General features: G+C 41.9%; 1 protein-coding gene across 2 annotated transcripts; it reads right to left on the reverse strand.

Moving 5' to 3' along the window:
- Positions 1 to 421: 421 nt before the first annotated feature.
- On the reverse strand, positions 422 to 16,191 carry tbc1d12b (TBC1 domain family, member 12b). Of its 2 annotated transcripts, XM_053511398.1 has the most exons (15): positions 15,765 to 16,191; positions 14,930 to 15,680; positions 11,594 to 11,708; positions 9,690 to 9,746; positions 7,198 to 7,319; positions 5,959 to 6,041; positions 5,278 to 5,395; positions 4,984 to 5,090; positions 4,376 to 4,456; positions 3,298 to 3,395; positions 3,121 to 3,192; positions 2,591 to 2,719; positions 2,365 to 2,474; positions 1,682 to 1,940; positions 422 to 744 (listed from the first exon to the last, which is right to left on the reverse strand). In XM_053511398.1, exons 2-15 carry the CDS (start codon positions 15,604 to 15,606, stop codon positions 676 to 678), a joined length of 2,097 nt encoding a protein of 698 aa, XP_053367373.1. In that variant the 5' UTR covers positions 15,607 to 15,680; positions 15,765 to 16,191; the 3' UTR covers positions 422 to 675. The 2 variants fall into 2 exon arrangements, with proteins under 2 accessions (XP_053367373.1, XP_053367374.1); XM_053511399.1 differs by lacking the exon at positions 9,690 to 9,746.
- Between the last annotated feature and the right edge of the window lie 2,591 nt (positions 16,192 to 18,782).

Here is an 18,782-nt window from a genome sequence, read left to right on the forward strand (position 1 = left end):
TCGTCCCGTCACCAAACCAGACTTCTTGTGGGATAAAAATCATGCACAGCTGCTACTTCTTCTTCGCTGCTTTTTTCGAACCTTCATTGCACATCGTCAGCAGAGATCTCGGTCTGGACGAAAAATACTCATTTTAACACGTTTTACATCCTTGTGGTCCTGAAGCTCTGTTTAAAGCGTAGTGTTACAAATATCCTTCATGAACGTCACAGCTTTAAGTGCAACACGTGAACAGTCAGAGGAACAGCACACGACGCGTAAACAGTTAGTGGAATGCGGTTCGAGCTGGTCCTCGTGTCGGGATGCGTTTGTTTAACTTCTCTTAGGAACAGAGGAACACTTCGGAGCAAGACAAAGTGCTGCTGGTGGAATTTGTTTCGTCTTATTCAGGAGGAAGTGTGTGTATGTGTGTATGTGTGTGTGTGTGTGTGTGTGTGTGTGTGTGCCTTGTATTGAAACACATTTTCCAGAAACTTCCAGATGTGTTGCACGTTTATACCTATATCTAATCACTAAGCACGTCTGTAATACTGCGGATCATTTCTGAGAGATTCCGGTTCGACGCCAGTCTTCATGCTACGCCGTTTCGCTTTCGCTTCGTCGTCCTGGGCATGATTATGACTTTAGAAGAAAAGACAACGCGAAGACGTGAGACTGAGGTGGAGCTTGTAGGTGTCAGGAGCTTTTCAGGGTAGGGCTGCCGCTTTTGTCTGATTCTTTGTCCTTCATTAGTGCAGTGAAGACCTAAAGGGGGAAAAAAAAAAAAAGAGACAGGCGTTTAAGACATTGCGTTCTGTAATCAAACTGTGTTTTTTGTTTTTTTGCCCCAGGCAGTCTAGCTGCTGTAAAGTAAGAAGAGGCAATAACTTGTCTCTCTCATACAGGGTCATGAAAAAAAATTTTCCCCTATTTCCTGATTTTTATTTATTTTTTGCATATTTGTCAGACTTGAATGATTCAGATCATTAAATACATCTTAATATTATAAAAAGTAACCTTAGAAAATATAAATGCAGTTTGTTTTTTATGAGAAAAAGCTGTCCATGAAATTCTTCTTTTAAATAAATACATTAAGGTTTTGGTAGTGGCCTAATCATAATCAATTAATAGTCCAAACTTCAATTTGATTGAGATGTTGTGGCACAACCTTTAAACAGGACAAACCCTCCAGTGTGGCTGAATTAAAACAATTCTGCATAGAAAAGCGGGACAAAATTCCTCCACAGCGATGTGAAAGACTCGCTGCCAGTTATCACAAACTCGTGATTGCAGTTGTTGCCGCCAAAGGAGGCACCACCAGTTTGGGTGGGGGCAATTACTTTTTCACAGAGGGCCAGGCAGGTTTCGACATGTTCAAATCCCATCCTACTTCGTTTGTCAAATACACTGAGGTAAAAACAAATAAATTAACAGAAATCAACACACCTTATTTATTTTTTTAAGTGAAAAGGAATTCTGAACTCTTAACTCTCACTTGGAAATGAAACAGCCGTAACATACAGATTACGTAACACTTTGACGACAGAAGACTTGCTTGACTTTACCAAGCACTCTGAGTGATCTCTCTGCATGCAGATTCATCACAAAATACTGACGTCTCTGCAGTTACCCTGCATTCGAATGTGTGGTTTCACCCAGACGTGAACCGCCGCTCGTGTAAGCAGCTTTTTTAAAAACGAACCTGAGCCCACTTGCGGTTGCTGCTGGTCATGTGCGTGTTGTTGATGGCGCTGAAGAGACGCTCGGCGGAGACGTGCTCGGGCAGACGCGTGAGAAACTGCGCCATGTGGATGAAGTCCAGGTGCACGAGCACGTCCTCGTACAGGCGCAGAATCCCGAGCGCAGTCCGGAATAGGAACTCTTCCCCGTCTCGGCAGAACACGTCCCACACGCGGCACGCCACGTCCAACGGGAGGGACTTGCTGTAGAGGGTGAAAATCCTGCACACAAACATAAATCATTGTACGTCGATCAGTACAGGCACAAAAGTCACAGCAATGAAGACTTCTGTGCCTTTTTATATACAGAACCCCACACATACTAAACACTATACACTGCATTCACAGCTGAAAAATGCCGTCTAAACCTCTAATTCCAGAGGTGCCGTCTAAAAGGCGTCTCATTCCAGAAGTGCCGTCTAAAAGGCGTCTTATTTCAGAAGTGCCATCTAAAAGGCATCCAGGAGATTTGACGCACGACAGTCACGCACGTGTATCAAGACCTCGCTTGTTTAACAGGTCAAAATTTCTTTAATAATTATGCTTATCTTGCAAAACACTCAGAGTTACTCACAATCCAAAGGTTTTACTGTAGCTTATAAAGACATGTTCCTAGTGATCTAGAAAACCCTCCCGAATCGCTCACCAGTCTATCAGGTAGAGGTCCGGTGTGAGGTTGGAGTTTTGGAAGTGAATGAACAACCTTGGCAGATTTTCCTCAAAGAACACCTCGAACGCCGCGAAGTACTTCAGCATCTGCAGGTAACAAACGCAGCGCAGTGAATTAAACATAATGATATCTGAACCAAAAATTATTAAATAAACAAAGTAATAAATAAAAAAAAAAGTGTTAAGGGGTCTGTAGTCTGTACCAGCTCGTGGTCGACTCTGAAGAAAGCCATCTGACACGGTTTGTTCAGGAGGTTGGCGAAGGCGATGAAGGCGTCTGCCTCTTCCAGGTTCAGGATTAACACCGCGGCGATGAAGGACATGCCCTGCACCTGAAACACACACGTGGTGATGGTAAGCATTCAGTAAAAGAGACACCTACACAAATGTCAATCATGACTGATTCACATGCTGAGCTGACATGTTTACCGCCCTGCTCTTTAGCTGTATTACTGATTGACAACCCCTAAAGGCGTACGCCAACACTAAAGCAACGAGCTCTTACACACAGCTTGGCAGGCTGGTAATTAGGCTTGCTTGGATAGTTGTCACCGTTTCATCTTGTGGTCGACTGATTATACAGTGGCACTTTAAAACAGCTGCAGACAAGGGGCTTGCCTTCATGTTCCCTGAGGTCATGCTGCATCAGTTTTAGAAATTAACTAAATATAATCCTAATCCTAATGCATATCCTGTTAGATAAAATAAAATAAAATAAATAAATCACACTCACGTATCCTACATCAGGCCGGTAGCAGGTGTACGCCCCAAGCACGCTGTGCAGGAGATCATGGTACGGTCCTCCCTGACAGAACGACAGAAGAAGAATAAAAAACAAATAATAAAAAATACAAATCTTATTTATGAGCTCTAATCGAATCTCAGCAAGGTGAATGTTTACCGAACGCACCTTCTGAAAGATGAACAGAGAGGGAAAGGTGCGGGAAATGTCAAGCTTGATCAGATCCAGGCTGGATTCTCGATCGGCCAGTGATGCCCCGCTGTCCGCTGTGGACGACATGAGAAAGTGAAATCACGATTGTACTGTCTTCATGAGCCATGCTTCACACACTAAAGTGACGGAAAATTGTTTATCGGGTTTTAGCCATACACTGAAGGGAAGGGAGTGAACTCAATGCAGGGAGGTCAAGTGGAGAAGAAAAATAAATGCTCAGCAATATAAAGTAAAATAATCAGCGAAGAATAAATAACATCTGGCTTATACTCCTTCCTGCCTGAGATACTGCTGAAACAACAATAAAAAGATGAGAAGGAAAGAACGCACTGATCACGTTCGGCCAGCTCTGACCTTTTTTCTTTTTTTCCCTTATGGAGGAACACTCGAGTATAAATCAAAGGGACAAAGTCAAGGGTACGAGACTGCATGCTTATTTTTTTTTTTTTTTATGAGGGGAATAAATTACTGACAAACTAAAAAAAAGCAAGGACAGAAAAGATGCTAAGATTAATTTTAAAGATTGTTTTGTTAAAAAAAATTATATTAATGCTTGTATTTAACAATATGTTTTAAGTGTTCTTTATGTTCTTATAATTATAGTACACTTATAGTACACTTCCAGCTGTTTTAGACCTAGACACATCTGGTTCACTCCACACAGAATTGTTTTTTAGAAACAAGTTTATATCTGATGAACAAATCAAAGTTTAAATCCTCTATCAAACATAACTATGTACAAGTGATTTCATGTAACTGCGACTGTGGGCGAACCTGAAAACTCCAAACACACAAGTCTATATTCCAGATGTTAAAAGAGCAAACTACAGGAAGAGCTCGTGTCCCGGGGGACCGGGGCTCAGAGTTTAACAGGAGCCAGAAGACAGCTGTGCGGAAAAGCTAAGGGGGAAATGAGCTGGCCTGGCCTGGTGTGTGAGAGGAAGTTTCTGCTGAAAGAAACTGGCTGAACGAAAGCACGGAAACAGAATGGTTCTGATGTCTGCGTGTCCACGCGGCGTGGGTGAAGACGTACCCTCTGCCTCGATATCGCTGCCCATCTCTTTGAAGCTCCTCCAACGCTCCTTAGCCCGGGAGAGAAAGATCTCGTACAGCTCTGCCGAAAAAAAGGGGACAGAAAGACGGTTGAAGAAGGAGACGTGCGGAGAAATTAATAGAAAAGTTCTAGCTGATGTTTTTTGTTTTTGGTAAAAGGTGATGCAAGAATGAACATGTTACGACCTCTGCGCTAGTTTAAATGCAATGTTTGTTAGTGGTGGCTCTAACACAAACATTAGTATCTTGTATTATTGTAGCTGTTTATTGACATAAAAGTACAAATCAGCAAATTAGGGCCATTTCCCATAAACTTCCAAATGAAGCCCCGCCCCCCCCTTAACACAGGATGCTTAGGCTAGGGTGCCTGTTTACTCTTTCTGAATGGACAGCCATCATGTGTGACAAGGCAGGAAGTTCCTCTCCGGATACAGCACTTATATTTACTTAAGAAAAAGATTTGAGCTGGACGGATGATGGTGAGGGTAGACTACCGCTGCTGCTTTGTTGTAGGAAACAACCTACATAACTGCTTTTATGGGGAAAAAAAAAATCACTCAGTATAAAGTCACTTATAATATAAAATACCCGACGTGATGTTGAGTTCATTGCCAATCGCTAGGCTCCACACTTTGCCACGGACGTTAGGAGGAAGTCCCTGCCACCACAGATCTTTAACCCGACGTGTGCCGCGCCTAAACGTGACAAAAGAAATCGAAGGTTGAGGTAAAAAATAAAAAATAAATCAACCTGTCTGTATGAACTGTGTGCATGAAAGACATCACAACCATAACTGTAATTCATTTAAAACTGTTGCCCTTCTGCCCCGTATTGGGTTCAGAAAGCCCCAGGCTATATGGATGGAGGAAGACTTGGACTCACATGCTGTCCCAGTTTGGTAGGACCTCGGTGTTCCACACCACCATGGCATTAACGATGCTGTCCTCCTGCTTGAAGCGCTCCTTCATCTGCTGCTTCTTCTTCTGGGCCTCCTTCATCTCTGCGTGCACACACACACAAAACTTAATTAACACATTTTTAAAAAACTGCTGTGTGTTCTGCATTTTTTAAGCGTGGAAAAAAAAGACTCTGAATTGAAAGAGGATCTACTAGGGGTGTTCAAGGCAAACCGGGACTTGATGAATAAAGGCGTGAAAATGATTGACATTTACAGAAAGTTGTAAGCACAGTACGGTGATGAGACTCTTAAAACATTTAAAAGGTGCAAACATCTTAACGAAGGCCGTAGTCGTTTCTGTAAACAATCAGAGACTGGAACACCTGATTGTTGAAAATCGATGGATAACTTGTCGCCAACTTGTCGTTTGGGAGTTATAGCCACATCCCCCTAACAAAGCCTGATTCGCTCCATGCCATTTCCACATATTTGGCCTATTAACGAAGTTCCTGGGAGGCCGGCGTTTCAGACATGAAGCAAGAAGCATAAATTAGGATAAATAAAGGGAATTTTTTAATAACTAATCATAAATTTGTTCTGTTATTCCGTCCAACCAAAAGTCCGGGTTTGACTTGAACGCCCCTTATACTTGGACTTGGTTTCACCTCGTCTCTTGGCCTCTGCCACCATTTCGTCGTATTCCTGCCGGTGGCGCTGAGCTTCCTCTTCGGATTTAGCTGGAAGGTTACTGAGAAGGAAATGAGAGAAGTTTAGAAAGAAATGCGGAAAAAAAAGAGAAAACAGGAACATCTACATGGGTAATGAAAGTCATTCACAGTTACGAGTTGGCATGCAAAGGGTTACAGTACAAGCAAGTAACTTGAACACCGCAACCATACTGAATCCTTAAAATTGATTTATATACTGTATATGGAAAAATCCTCTTGTTTTGGTGATTTTAGCTCCATCCAAAGTGCTGTTTATTTTTACCTCGACATTCCCAACCCACCGTTACCCATATTCCAAAATGGCAACACAAGTACCAATAGTCACTATCTGCCCCTCCGGGTTTGTCTGCAGTTCCTCCTGCATCACAAATTCCCTCTCGTCTTTCAGCCGTCATTCATTTTTAATGCGTGCCTGAAGGAAATGGAGCAGTCTGAAAGATGTTCCACGTGGTGAAACGAGAGCCGTCGTACACAGGCCCATTTCTGGCTTTTTGTTTGAGACAAAGCTCCTCGCTGGACTACAGGCAACACCGAACACTGTACGCTACGCCACACCCTGATCTGCAGGGAGAGGAGATGAGGACACTGCACGCTAGAAGCCTGAGACTGCCAAGAGCTTGTCTGGATGCCCAAGATTGTGGAGTGCTGTATCCTGATATGACACTGAGGTCAAAGAGGCTCTAATGCTAACTGATACTGAGTGCACTTTACTGTATGTGATGGGAAATTGTGATTCAGAGCCAGGAATACCAGAACAGGGTTGTTTTTTTTTTTAAATGAATACTCTTGGGAGGTGTCGTCATGTTTTGCTAAACAAATCCAGCCTGGTGCTGAGAGCCGGGATGAATGCAATGTAGGTACAGATGAAAGAACCAAATGTGTAAAGAGTAATATACGCAGCCCAGGGCTCGGGAGGAACTGGACCGGCAGCCGGGTGTGATGGTTTAATTTTAGTGAGGAAAAGGAATCATGAGATAATGGTACAAGGTCACAGCAAACATGCTTTATGCTTAATGCTAACGTTGAGAGGACTTTTTTTGGACACTGTGGGCTTCTTGGAGATGCTACAAAACCTTTTATATATGTTAAAATGCATAATAAACATTCTTTAGACAACATTAAAAAAACTAAGCAATGTGTTTATCCATCCATGTGTCCATTAACCCCACTACTCACGCTGGCCGGTCTTCTAATATGAGTGCTGTAGTGGACAGCGGTTCAAACTCCAGGTTCTTACGTCGTCCGTGAGTGGGCTGCAATGGACTATGGGCTTCTTTACCAGCCTTGGCCTCGTATTCCTGTGAATTAAAATGAAAAAAAAAAAAAAATGAGGATCAACTCCCTCAGCGCTAGACGACGAGCAAGCCGAATGTACGTCACAGGATTTTACAGACTGGGAAGCTGCTTTAGAAACAGTGTATGGATTGTGAAATGACGATGAGGCAGCAAGAGAACAGATGACTGAGATTACGATCACAAGGTCCACTGAGGCCTTTAGGGCGTTGCGTGTGATCTTTAGAATGAGGAGAAAATTAAAGGATGCTGTAAATGCAGTAAGGAGGACCTCATGAAAGCCAGAAAACAAAAAAGGCACAGTTCTCTATTGACTGTGTTTCGAGACGACAGTGCAAGAAAAAAAAAAGAGAGAGAAAAAAAAAAAACAGCACTCAACTTTAATGGATAAAACTGTATATATATATTTTTTTGTTTTGTTTTTTTTTCTCCCATGAGGGGGTTTTAGCCCCCAAGACATGTTCATAGTCACAAACCAACTTCTAAGAGGGTGAGAAAGAATGAACGATTAATAATGGTAATAATGGTGGAAATGCATGCATATGTAGCTTCATTCATCTTTATACATAGACAATGTGATTATAGCCATAACACCACCGCCAGGTGAACTGAACAACATTGATTATCAATTATGGAGTACCAGTAAAAAAGTGACAGGATGATGGGCACCCAAGGCTTATTTTTACACCTGTGGGGAACGAAGGCTACCCTGCCTGATTTGATCCCGCAGAAAAGCCAATGTAACACTGAAGAAAGTTAAAGCTGGCTGTGATAAAAAGGTGTCAGGAAAGCCTGCTGTGAATAGATTGAAGGTTGTTGGTCCAGCCTCCAAACTCCACCGATCTCAATCTGACCAAGCAGCCATGGGGATGCAAACGAATCACATCCATAACTTAAGGATCTGCTGCGAACATCCCGGTGCCAGATACCCCAGTACAGCTTCAGAGTTTCTGTGGAGTCAGAGCTATTTTGGTGGAACCTAAAACCTATGTGGGTTTAAATGTTATGGCTAATTTGTGTGTGTGCATAAAACATAGTGCCATGAAAAAGTACATTCCTGAATTTTTTATTTTATTTATTTATTTTTTACACATTGGTCACACTTCAGTGGTTGAGATCATTAAACAAATGTTAATCTTACACAAAGATAACCAGAGTAAGTACAAAATGCTGTTTTTTAAATAATGCTTTTCTTTATTACAGGAAAAAAAGCTGTCCAAACCTGCCTGGCTTTATTTGAAAAAAATAATTGCTCCTAATAACTGGTTGTGCCCTGAGCAACCTCAGTGGCAACAACTGCAATCACGCAATAGTTTATTAGTTATTAGCAATATACGTAGATAGTTATTTGCAATATCTGGTAATGAGTCTTTCAGATCACTGTTGAGGAATTTTGGTCTGATATATCTGGCGCAAAACTATCAAGGATTTCATAAGAACATTATACAAACATGGTGGTGGTAGTGTGATAGTCCAGGTAGTCTGATGGTCTGTGATGGCCACTTCAGGACCTTGAGACGACTTGTCATAATTGATGGAACCATGAATTCTGCGCTCTACTTGAAAATCCTGAAGGAGAATAGGTGGCGATCAGTTTGTGACTTTGAGCTAAAGCGCACTTGGGGTTATGCAGCAGGAGAATGGTCCAAAATACACCAGCAAGTTTAGCTCTGAATGGTTTAAAAAAAAAAAAAAAAAAAAAAAAAAGAGGAGTGGTCTAGTCAACGTCTGGACTTAAATCTAATTGAGATTACCTAAAACAGGCTTGAAAAACTTGTGGCTGAATTAAAACAATTCCGCAAAGAAGAGTGAGCCAAAATTCCTTCACCGGGACGTGAAAGACTCATTGGCACAACCAGTTATTGGGTTCAGGGGAAATTAATTTTTCATGCCGGTTTAGACAGCCTAAATAAATCAAATACTTCGAAAACTGAATTTTGTATTTACTTACGTTAAAATTTGCTCAATGATCTTAACCAATTAAGTGTGACCAAAATGAAAAGAAAAATAAATTAAATATATATATATTTTTAAATCAAGGGGCAAATACTTTTCCCACAGCATTGTGTGTAATTATACATGAGTACAGCAAATCTCAACATTAACCTTCAGATGAACATGAACTTGAAAGTGAATGCACACATGACAGAAAAGCAGAAGACGGACATACTGACTCACTGAGGCTGATTAATAAATGCATCAGCATTTCTAACCCTAAAACATCTGCAAGCCAGCAAAACAAGTTCTGGGCAAATGTCCAGAAAAGCAGGCGCAAGCACAGGACATATCGATGGCTCAGACGGACGATGATCCATGCAGAAATGACGACACGCAATAACAACGGATATTTAAAAGATGAAAAAAAAAATCCATACCCCTGTGCTTAATAGATTGGGAGTTGAAACAGACGTGAGACTGCCTGGGTTACTCTCCTGAAGAAAGAAAGAAAGAGAAGAGAAGAGACTGCACTCAGGAAAAAAGAAGAAGAAACTAACTCAAATAGCTTTTCATTTATTGTTAGCAACTACCGTGCTTCTGACTCTTGATTGCATCACGTAAAGACAAAGTTTCTGTGAGCTTTTTCAACATTTTATCTCTAAATGTTAAATCATATGACAAGAAAACTTTTCCTGAGCACTTATGGGTATACACATGCATTATTTAGCCATAACAGGCCTCTGAGTAGTGAAGCTGCCTGAAACAAGGAGGCTGGGATGATTTCAGAGGACTGGATGACATTTGGCTCACCTCTGTGCTAACTGAGTCATAATTTTACACACACACACACACACACACACACACACACACACACACACACACACACAGACACACACACAGACACACACACACACACACGCTTTATAATGTTTAAGGAAGCCTGAAATAGATACACATATATAAATACAGAAAAAAAAGAAAGAGCGCATCATTTCCAGCTTCAACTTTAACCCAGGTTGCTTAAATATTGCTCTAAGGTTTAATCTGGCGATATGATAATCTCAGATCATCATTGTGAGGGAAAAATGTAATCTTTTTCTTTTGCACCATTCTCTCACCCGCCAAATCTGCTCCCTTGGTTCCCGGTTCCTGTGGTATCATTTTGACTCAATGTGCTTTTTAAGGCATTCCTTTGTAGCTTAAATGTTTTCCAGTACACGCAATCGACAATCAACACTGCACTAATACACTATTTATTTTTTGAAGGTTATTAAACCCTGTTTTTTTTTTTTTCCATCATCCATGCAGGAACAAAGGTGAAACGCTTTGGTACATTTGTAAACTTGTTAAACAGTGAAAAAGGTGAAGGTTAATACCGGTAGAGGTCGTAGATAGAGTCTTAAGTGTAAAGGCTGAGATAGCTGCCTACTTGATATGTACTTGTCCTGCCTAAGTAAACACTAAAACAGAATCGAAAAGTAAAGCAAGAAATCACGTGCACTCTGTGACGAGGAGAAATAAACACAAGTGTGCGTACACACACGCATTCAGTCAGCTGGTAGTCTGGATTTTAACTGCAGAAACAGATGGCCCCGAGTTCATCGTCATTCTTAACACATTCAAATATTTTATGTCCGAACCCTATTGTGGTCCTTTAAAAGAAAAGTGAAGCCTGCACAGGGTTTTTGAGCTGCTGCTAAAACCCTTTGAAATGCTTTGTTTGTGAAAATCATCAGGTTTCATTCCTGGCTCCCTTCCCTGTACAGTAAACACTTTGGCATGGAAATAATACTAAAATAAGCACTGGTTCAAGTAGTAAATGACCTACCACTTTCCTTTAATCACAGGCCACCTAGTAAAATATGAAAAGAACAGAAAAATAATCTGGTGTTCCTCAGGGCTGCGTTCTAGGCCCAATGTCTTTTCTTCCTCTTCATGCAATATCTTAAATAGCTTGAATATCTAAAAATGCAATTTTTTATAAACATGTTTTTATCTTCCACTGCAACATTAATGATAGCATGTCAAGTGAAAAACACCAAATTAATACATTTAAAAAGAGGCATTAGATCCTGGATCTTCTGCTTATTTCTTCTACATACTTAACTTCGAGAATACAGGCAGCCTTGTACAGTTGTAATCTCTCTGATTAAGCAGTCACCCTTGACTCACAAACCTTTAATGTTGTGTTTAACCATCTGGAAACTTTTAATGATTGCAAACTTTGCACCAGGTATCATTTTAAAGTATTTACTATAAAGGATCAGTAGTTGCTGTAGTAGTAGTAGCACCATGTTCACTTTTTTTTTTTTTTAAAGATATCTGTGATTTGATGATAGACCTGTTGGATGGTTTTAGAGTCTTTGGGAGGGCTCTCTCTCGGCGGGACCTTCCCGAACAGCTTCCAGCCGGGAGCGCTTGCAGACGACTCCTTCTGCTTTCTGGAGAACAGGCTCCTGAAAAACACACAAGCAAAAACACACAGTGTGTGAAAAAAAAAAAAAAAAACTGTGAACATTCATACAAAGAAACAAAAATAATAAAAATGCAGTCTGGTGTACTCTTATCAAATTGCCTTTGAATAAAAAAAAAAAAAAAAAAAAAACAGGGCTTAACCCAAACCAAAGTCTGAAGGAGAACTGAGAGGTAGGCCATGTAAATGAATCTCTAGGCAAAACACATAGTGCATGACGTTTCCTGGTAATGTTCCACTTTGTACAGGCTTGCTTTTTTTGCAGAAGTGCAAGTGTTAAAACAGAGAGTAGATCTGTAACCTAGTTTTTTTTTTTTTTTTTTTTGCATGCACCATTATATTTTTTAAGGCACTGCTAAACCCAAGACTAATGGAAACTGCTTTAAGCCGTCTCCACCTCCTGCCTCCTTCCCTTATGCCGTTCTTTTCTTTGCTTTAATGACATATTTAATGACAATGAGCCCAACTATGCCACTCTGCATATTTAAAAATAGGCCACTGGCTCAGACGAGGAAATGCTCGATATCTGATCCACAAAAGAACCCGTGATTAAAGCCGAGACAGAACTAACACTCATATTCTGTATCAGATTAATAGATCAGTGAATTTCATCTTGAACTCTTGTGAGCTTTTTACCTCGCTGTGCTCTGCAATTCAGCCAAATTGTTTACACTCGGCCTCAAGGTCCACTTCGAGAGCTTTGGTTATTTTTTTCTTTTTTTTCCACAACACCTACGCCCTGTATTTACACACTTAGTCATCACTCGACGACTACAAACGCTAAGGGGTCCGAATTTCAATCTCATGGTGCAACAAGGCAATTGCTCGACAGACTCAATAGGCAAAAAAAAAAAAAAAAAAAAAAAGGGGGAAAATGTTGGGGTGGGGGGGGGGGGGGGGGGGGGGAATGTTGTACTGGCTCCTGATATATAGTTCAGTGCATTAGTCACTTTCATACATATGATGCATATAAACCGAAAAACATCCTGGGGTGGACAAATCATAAATTTGTTATACAACTCCTGTGTGGTTCAATGTTTTGCCCAGAAGCCTAACTGAGTAGGATAAAAAAGCAATGACTAGCGATGGGGACGATAATTTGTTGCCGGCTTGCATGAAGGGAAAAAAAAAAAAAAAAAGGACAAGCAAATGACTGCAAATCTCCTGGGATTTCCATACGTGACCATTTAAAAAAAAATTACAGTAAACAGTAAGAAAACTAAAAATATCCAGCAAACAGCAGTAGAATAAAGTGAATAGCCACACTGGTTCAGACTACTTTAATACTCTAAAAAATCACTTTATACAACCGTCGTGAGCAGAAAAGCATCCCAGAATGGGATGAGAATCCGAGACTACAGTGGATATGACAGATTTTTGATCACTGAAAAAACATCACCTGCCAAAAACATTAATTGAATCTGGCTCAAGAGACTGAGGGCGTTTTCCCATTAGGCACGATTGATTTGTACCATGGCCAGGAACGACCGCTCCCCTCCCCCGCTGGCCAGCGTTCAAATTATTTTTGCTTTCCATTCTTGTGTGCACTTGCGTATTGACACAATTGATGCAATACAGTAATACAGCAGAAGACAGTACGTACGAAAACGAGGAAGCTAACCTTCATGCTATGCCTAATATTACTGATATTTCAGAAAAAATAGCACAACTAGCTTCCCTTTCTTATTACATCCATGTCCGAGCATGCTGTATCGTTCTCTAGACCACCTTTTAAAGCGGACTCAATGTTCCCGAGCATGAAACGATTGTGTTCTCACTGATCAGAATGATTGACTTTGCGTTCAAGTGTTCACACACACACATCGAGACCTTAATTATACTGAAAGGCCTACGATTCTGCAAGCTGATGTGCAATGGGAGAGTTGGAGGAAGTGTTCGAGCTGCTGTTTAAAACGGTAATTTCTTCAATCAAGAAACATGATGACCTGATGATGTTTGGGATTTCTAACAATCTGAACTATGAGTTAAAGGATCCATGCATTAAATGCAATTCAACCACATCAGGGAGTATGGATATCCCATTTCAACTAAAGAATGGGAAACTGATACTCATTCCACCCCACAAGTTGAAACCATGTGAGTCGATGATTCACCTGGGACATCACGATATTATCACGATACCCAGGTGCTGATTCGATTTGTGCTGCGAATCCGCAAGTGTCCATGATTAATTATAGAGGAATAGCAACATTTTACCACCTTAAAAGCAAATAATATTAATTAATAATTATATGTATATATATATATATATAAAAAAAAAACATTTTGGGGTCATAGTGGCGATACGTGGACTGACACATAAAAGACACTGATACATCCCTGAACTGAGTTTCTCCCCCGCATCTTGCAGCTCAAGGAGAAAAAAAAATTACTAATGTTCAATACTCTGCCCATGTCAAGAATTTCACTCTGGAATTCAGCACTCACAGCCAGGACCTGACTGACTTACATTGAGGCCATTGTTGAATTTGTCTTAAACCCATTTGTTTGCTCTGAGACATACCTGCACTTGACTCTCGCACACTCGTGAGCAATGAGACATTTCCTTCTGTACACACGACGTGAAGAAATATCCCTCACCTGGCAGACAGACTGCCAGACCAGCAGTCTACAGGAGACTTTCAGGAAATATCTCACAAATATCTTCCTAGGTTTCATCTCATGTGTATGAAATGAGCAGCTGACTAAATGTTTATGCGTGTTAAGAGTTTATGTATACAAGGCTGCAGTAGCAGTGGTAGTATAGCTTATATACACACACAGATTTTATATGTAATATAGAGACTGTGAAAGTGATGTGGTTTCCAGATAATACAAGTTAAGACAATAATGGAAAATAAATACTTGTAACGAGAGAGAGAAATACCTGACTTAAGGAAGCGATTTAGACAGTCTGTTACATGTGATAATGATTAACATCTGTCTAGGTTTAAATGACTTTTCACATGACCAGACAGCTCTGATTGCAGCACCTGATGAGAACATGTTGGCCTGTCAGCAGTGTGTGTGGGTGTGTGTGTGTTTGTGGAATATACATGATTAATGGTATGCACTCCGGCCTTGGGTTACTGATTAGTTTTTCATCTACTACGCACACAATCTCAGCAGGCTAATGAAATGAAACATTTAAAACCCTTCCTCTAACACAAGCTCCAGAAGCAAGCACCTGGCCGATCCTCCTACCTGCCGAAGATCTCCGAGATGCCGTGTTTCTTCTGTCTCAGGGCCGGCTCGGCGACATCAGCCACGTTATCCGGGGCGCTCTGACGCCGGCTGATTTCGTACGTGTTCCTCGAGCCCAGGCTCACGTCCACAAACGACGGGTCCGTGCAGGACTCGCTGTCCTCGGGGCTCGAGAGAGTCCGGGAGGAGCACGGCTCGGCTTCCGATAAGCAGTCGTTGGAGGATTCCCGAGTCCTATCCACAGCCTCTGAGCTGGATGATGAGGATGATGCTGACCTATGACCTGACCTTGAAACCTTGGGCACTTCTTGTTCTTCTTCACCATCATAATCATCATCTTGTGGGCTCACGTGACCTGACTGAGGTCTGAGGGCAGATGAGAGCGAACTGGTAGACGGTTCACCATCAGCCTCTGAGGGCAGTTCCCCGTTCTCCAGGACGTCGGTGCACGAGCAGTTTTGGGACGCGTCGCACGGGCAGCTCACGTGACCGTTGGGGAGCTTGATCGCGTCGCGCGCACCGTCCTGATCGCTCTCGTGTCGCGTCGCGCGGCTGTCGCTTCCGCTGCCGTGCCGGAAGTTGTCCTCCTGTGGGTCCGGTCCGTCCATTTCTCCTCGTTTTTCCGTAACATGAGCGGCGGAGGGTGTTGGTCTGCCTTCCTCGGCTGACGCGACCATCAGCTCCGTCTGTGACTCGGCGCGTCCGTTAACGACCGCATGACCGGGAGCGTTTCCAACGGCGGCTGCGCGAGCTGTAACGAAATCAATCATATTCGTATTCCCATCGTACACACACACACACACACTAATTTTAACAATGCGTTCAGAACACATACCCGGTCCCTGTGCCGCTGATGTCCCACTGATCTCTGAGACGCCTCGGCTTTTATCCACTTTTACCCACGAACGCCTAGCTTTACCCGCAGATTCCGTCTACATCTAAGCAGGTCTGCCACAGCTCCATTCTTCTCGGCTCGGTTCCTGGTCCCGTTCCCAGCCTTCACTCGGCTCCATAACAACAGTGCCGAGCTGGCCGCAGCGCTAGCACACTTAGCACTTCCTCCTCACATACCATGGCGGAAAACCTCCCCCTCTCCTGAAACGCGACCCGTGTGCTATATCTGAAAGTAAACTAGTACCGTTTTAAACGGCACCACTCCAAAAACCAAGACTTTCGAGATTAAAAGCGAGAGTTCTGCTCACTAGCTCTCTCTATGCCCCGACCCTGAATTAAAGCCATCTTGGAAATGCCAGTGACGTCACCACATGGTTGACTAGAGGATGGAAACGGGTCACGCGGCGCCCCCTGGTGTTTAGTGATTTTATTACTTTCACATCCTCATGCACGGATTTGCACAGCAGATCTGTCTCTCTCTCCCTCTCCCTCTCTCTCTCTGTATATTTACTGTATATAATACAGACGGGGCACTAATGGCTCAGTGGTAGGTTTCGTGCCTGCCATGTGAAAGACATGCCTCCTTGGTCAAGGGTTTGATTACCGCCATTGGGTTTAAATGCATGTTCTTCCCGTGTTTGGTGGGTTTCCTCCTACAGTCAACAGACATGCAGATTAGGTTAATTGGCGTTCCCAAAATGACCGCACGGTGAGAATAAGTGCTCCTGGTTTGCGATGGATTGGCACCTTGTCCTGCCTAATGTCCAAAGTCTTCTTCTGACTCTGTACAGGATAAGCATTATAGAAGTTGAATGAAAGAGCATTTTATATATATCTGTTGGTTGCAACACCCCATATACCCAGCCTGGCGTAAAATCAGTGGTAAGTTGTTGTGCAGATTGATGGCGGCCATTCAACAGATGTAGCTGAAAGACCAACAATATATATATATATATATATATATATATATATACAGTCGTGGCCAAAAGTTTTGACAAAGTTTGCTGCTAAACTGCTTTTTGATCTTTGTTTCAGTTGTTTCTGTGATGTACTGAAATATAATTACAAGCACTTCATACGTTTCAAAGGCTTTTATCGACAGTTACATGACATTTATGCAAAGCGTCAGTATTTGCAATGTTGGCCCTTCTTTTTCAGGACCTCTGCAATTCGACTGGGCATGCTCTTAACTTCTGGGCCAAATCCTGACTGATAGCAACCCATTCTTTCATAATCACTTCTTGGAGTTTGTCAGAATTAGGGTTTTTTTGTTCGTCCATCCGCCTCTTGAGGATTGACCACAAGTTCTCAATGGGATTAAGATCTGGGATGTTTTTAGGCCATGAATCCAAAATTTCAACGTTTTGGTCCCCGAGCCACTCAGTTATCACTTTTGCCTTATGGCACGGTGCTCCATCGTGCTGGAAAATGCATTGTTCTTCACCAAACTGTTGTTGGATTCTTGGAAGAAGCTGCTGTTGGAGGGTGTTTTGGTACCATTCTTCATTCATGGCTGTGTTTTTGGGCAAAATTGTGAGTGAGCCCACAATTGAGCACATCTGCGTGCAGATGTGCTCACACCATTCCTAAACAAGCTCTGCACTGGTGGCACTTCGATCCCGCAGCTGAATCCTCTTTAGGAGACGATCCTGGCGCTTGCTGGACTTTCTTGGACGCCCTGGAACCTTTTTAACAAGAATTGAACCTCTTTCCTTAAAGTTCTTGATGATCCTATAAATTGTTGATTTAGGTGCAATCTTAGTGGCCACAATATCCTTGCCTGTAAAGCCATTTTTATGCAACGCAACAATGGCTGCACGCATTTTCTTGCAAGTCACCATGGTTAACAATGGAATGGCATCACCCTCCTTTTAACATGTCAAGTCTGCCATTTAAACCCAATCAGCCTGACATAATGATCTCCAGCCTTGTGCTTGTCAACATTCTCACCTGAGTTAACAAGACGACTACTGAAATTATCTCAGCAGGTCCTTTAATGACAGCAATAAAATGGACCTTGCAGTGGAAAGGTTTTTTTGGGATTAAGTTAATTTTCATGGCAAAGAAGGACTATGCAATTCATCTAATCACTCTTCATAACATTCTGGAGTATATGCAAATTGCTATTATAAAAACTTAGGCAGCAACTTTTCCAATTTTCAATATTTATGTAATTCTCAAAACTTTTGGCCACGACTGTATACAGTATTTTATATATATATATATATACATGAAATTAAAACATCTGCTGTGTAAATCGATGTGTGACGAGGGGGATGTGAAAGTGGCATAAGATGTGGTCCAACACAAATGCAGATTATTTTAAGTGTTTTTTTTTTTTTTATTGGATTGTTTTCACTCAAAGAGGCTCGTGTAAACCTTTTAGTTTTTTTATTTTTATTTAAGTGGACAGCTCTTGAAAGCACAGGAAGATGCACTAATCCCCCAGTCCTGCTGTCCTGCTATTAATTCATTTAGTAAACGAGTAGGCTCATTTATGTGAATTTTTTGAGAGTCCACTCACACACTTGGCTATTAGCGTGACTCTTGTAGTGTAATTAATCTGTACAACTGTTCCATCCCATGGCACCGTGGTGTAGTGGCCTTTAGAGTCAAGGTCCGATTCCCGCCTTGGGTCTGTGTGTGTGGAGTATGCATGTTGGTGGGTTTCCCGCTGGGCTAATTGGCTGTATTGTGTGTGTAAGTGTGTGTGTGGGCCCTGCAATGAATTAGCACCCTGTCCAGGGTGTATCCTTCCTTGTGACCAAAGTCTCCTAGGTTCCAGGAAAGCAGAAAGCAATAATAATAGTAATAAATAATGGATTGAGAAAGTAAAGTCAAAGAAGAATCATTATTGGTACAAAAGGAAGTTTTAGACCTTCGACAGAAACAAGTTATCAGCTTGCCAGAAGTGTTTTCTAGATTATACACCATGCACTCAGGCATTAACATTAACTCA

This window comes from Clarias gariepinus, chromosome 14 (genome assembly GCF_024256425.1).
Source record: "Clarias gariepinus isolate MV-2021 ecotype Netherlands chromosome 14, CGAR_prim_01v2, whole genome shotgun sequence".
Lineage (NCBI taxonomy): Eukaryota > Metazoa > Chordata > Actinopteri > Siluriformes > Clariidae > Clarias > Clarias gariepinus.

What these genes read in the sequence shown, in the direction of transcription:
- tbc1d12b (XM_053511398.1), bottom strand. Translation starts at nt 15,606, where the DNA reads ATGGTCGCGTCAGCCGAGGAAGGCAGACCAACACCCTCCGCCGCTCAT. An exon ending in CCAATCTATTAAGCACAGGG is followed by an intron (nt 7,320 to 9,689) that starts GTATGGATTTTT and finishes TTTAATTCACAG; the next exon opens with GAATACGAGGCCAAGGCTGG. An exon ending in CAGCGATATCGAGGCAGAGG is followed by an intron (nt 3,396 to 4,375) that starts GTACGTCTTCAC and finishes TGTCGTCCACAG; the next exon opens with CGGACAGCGGGGCATCACTG.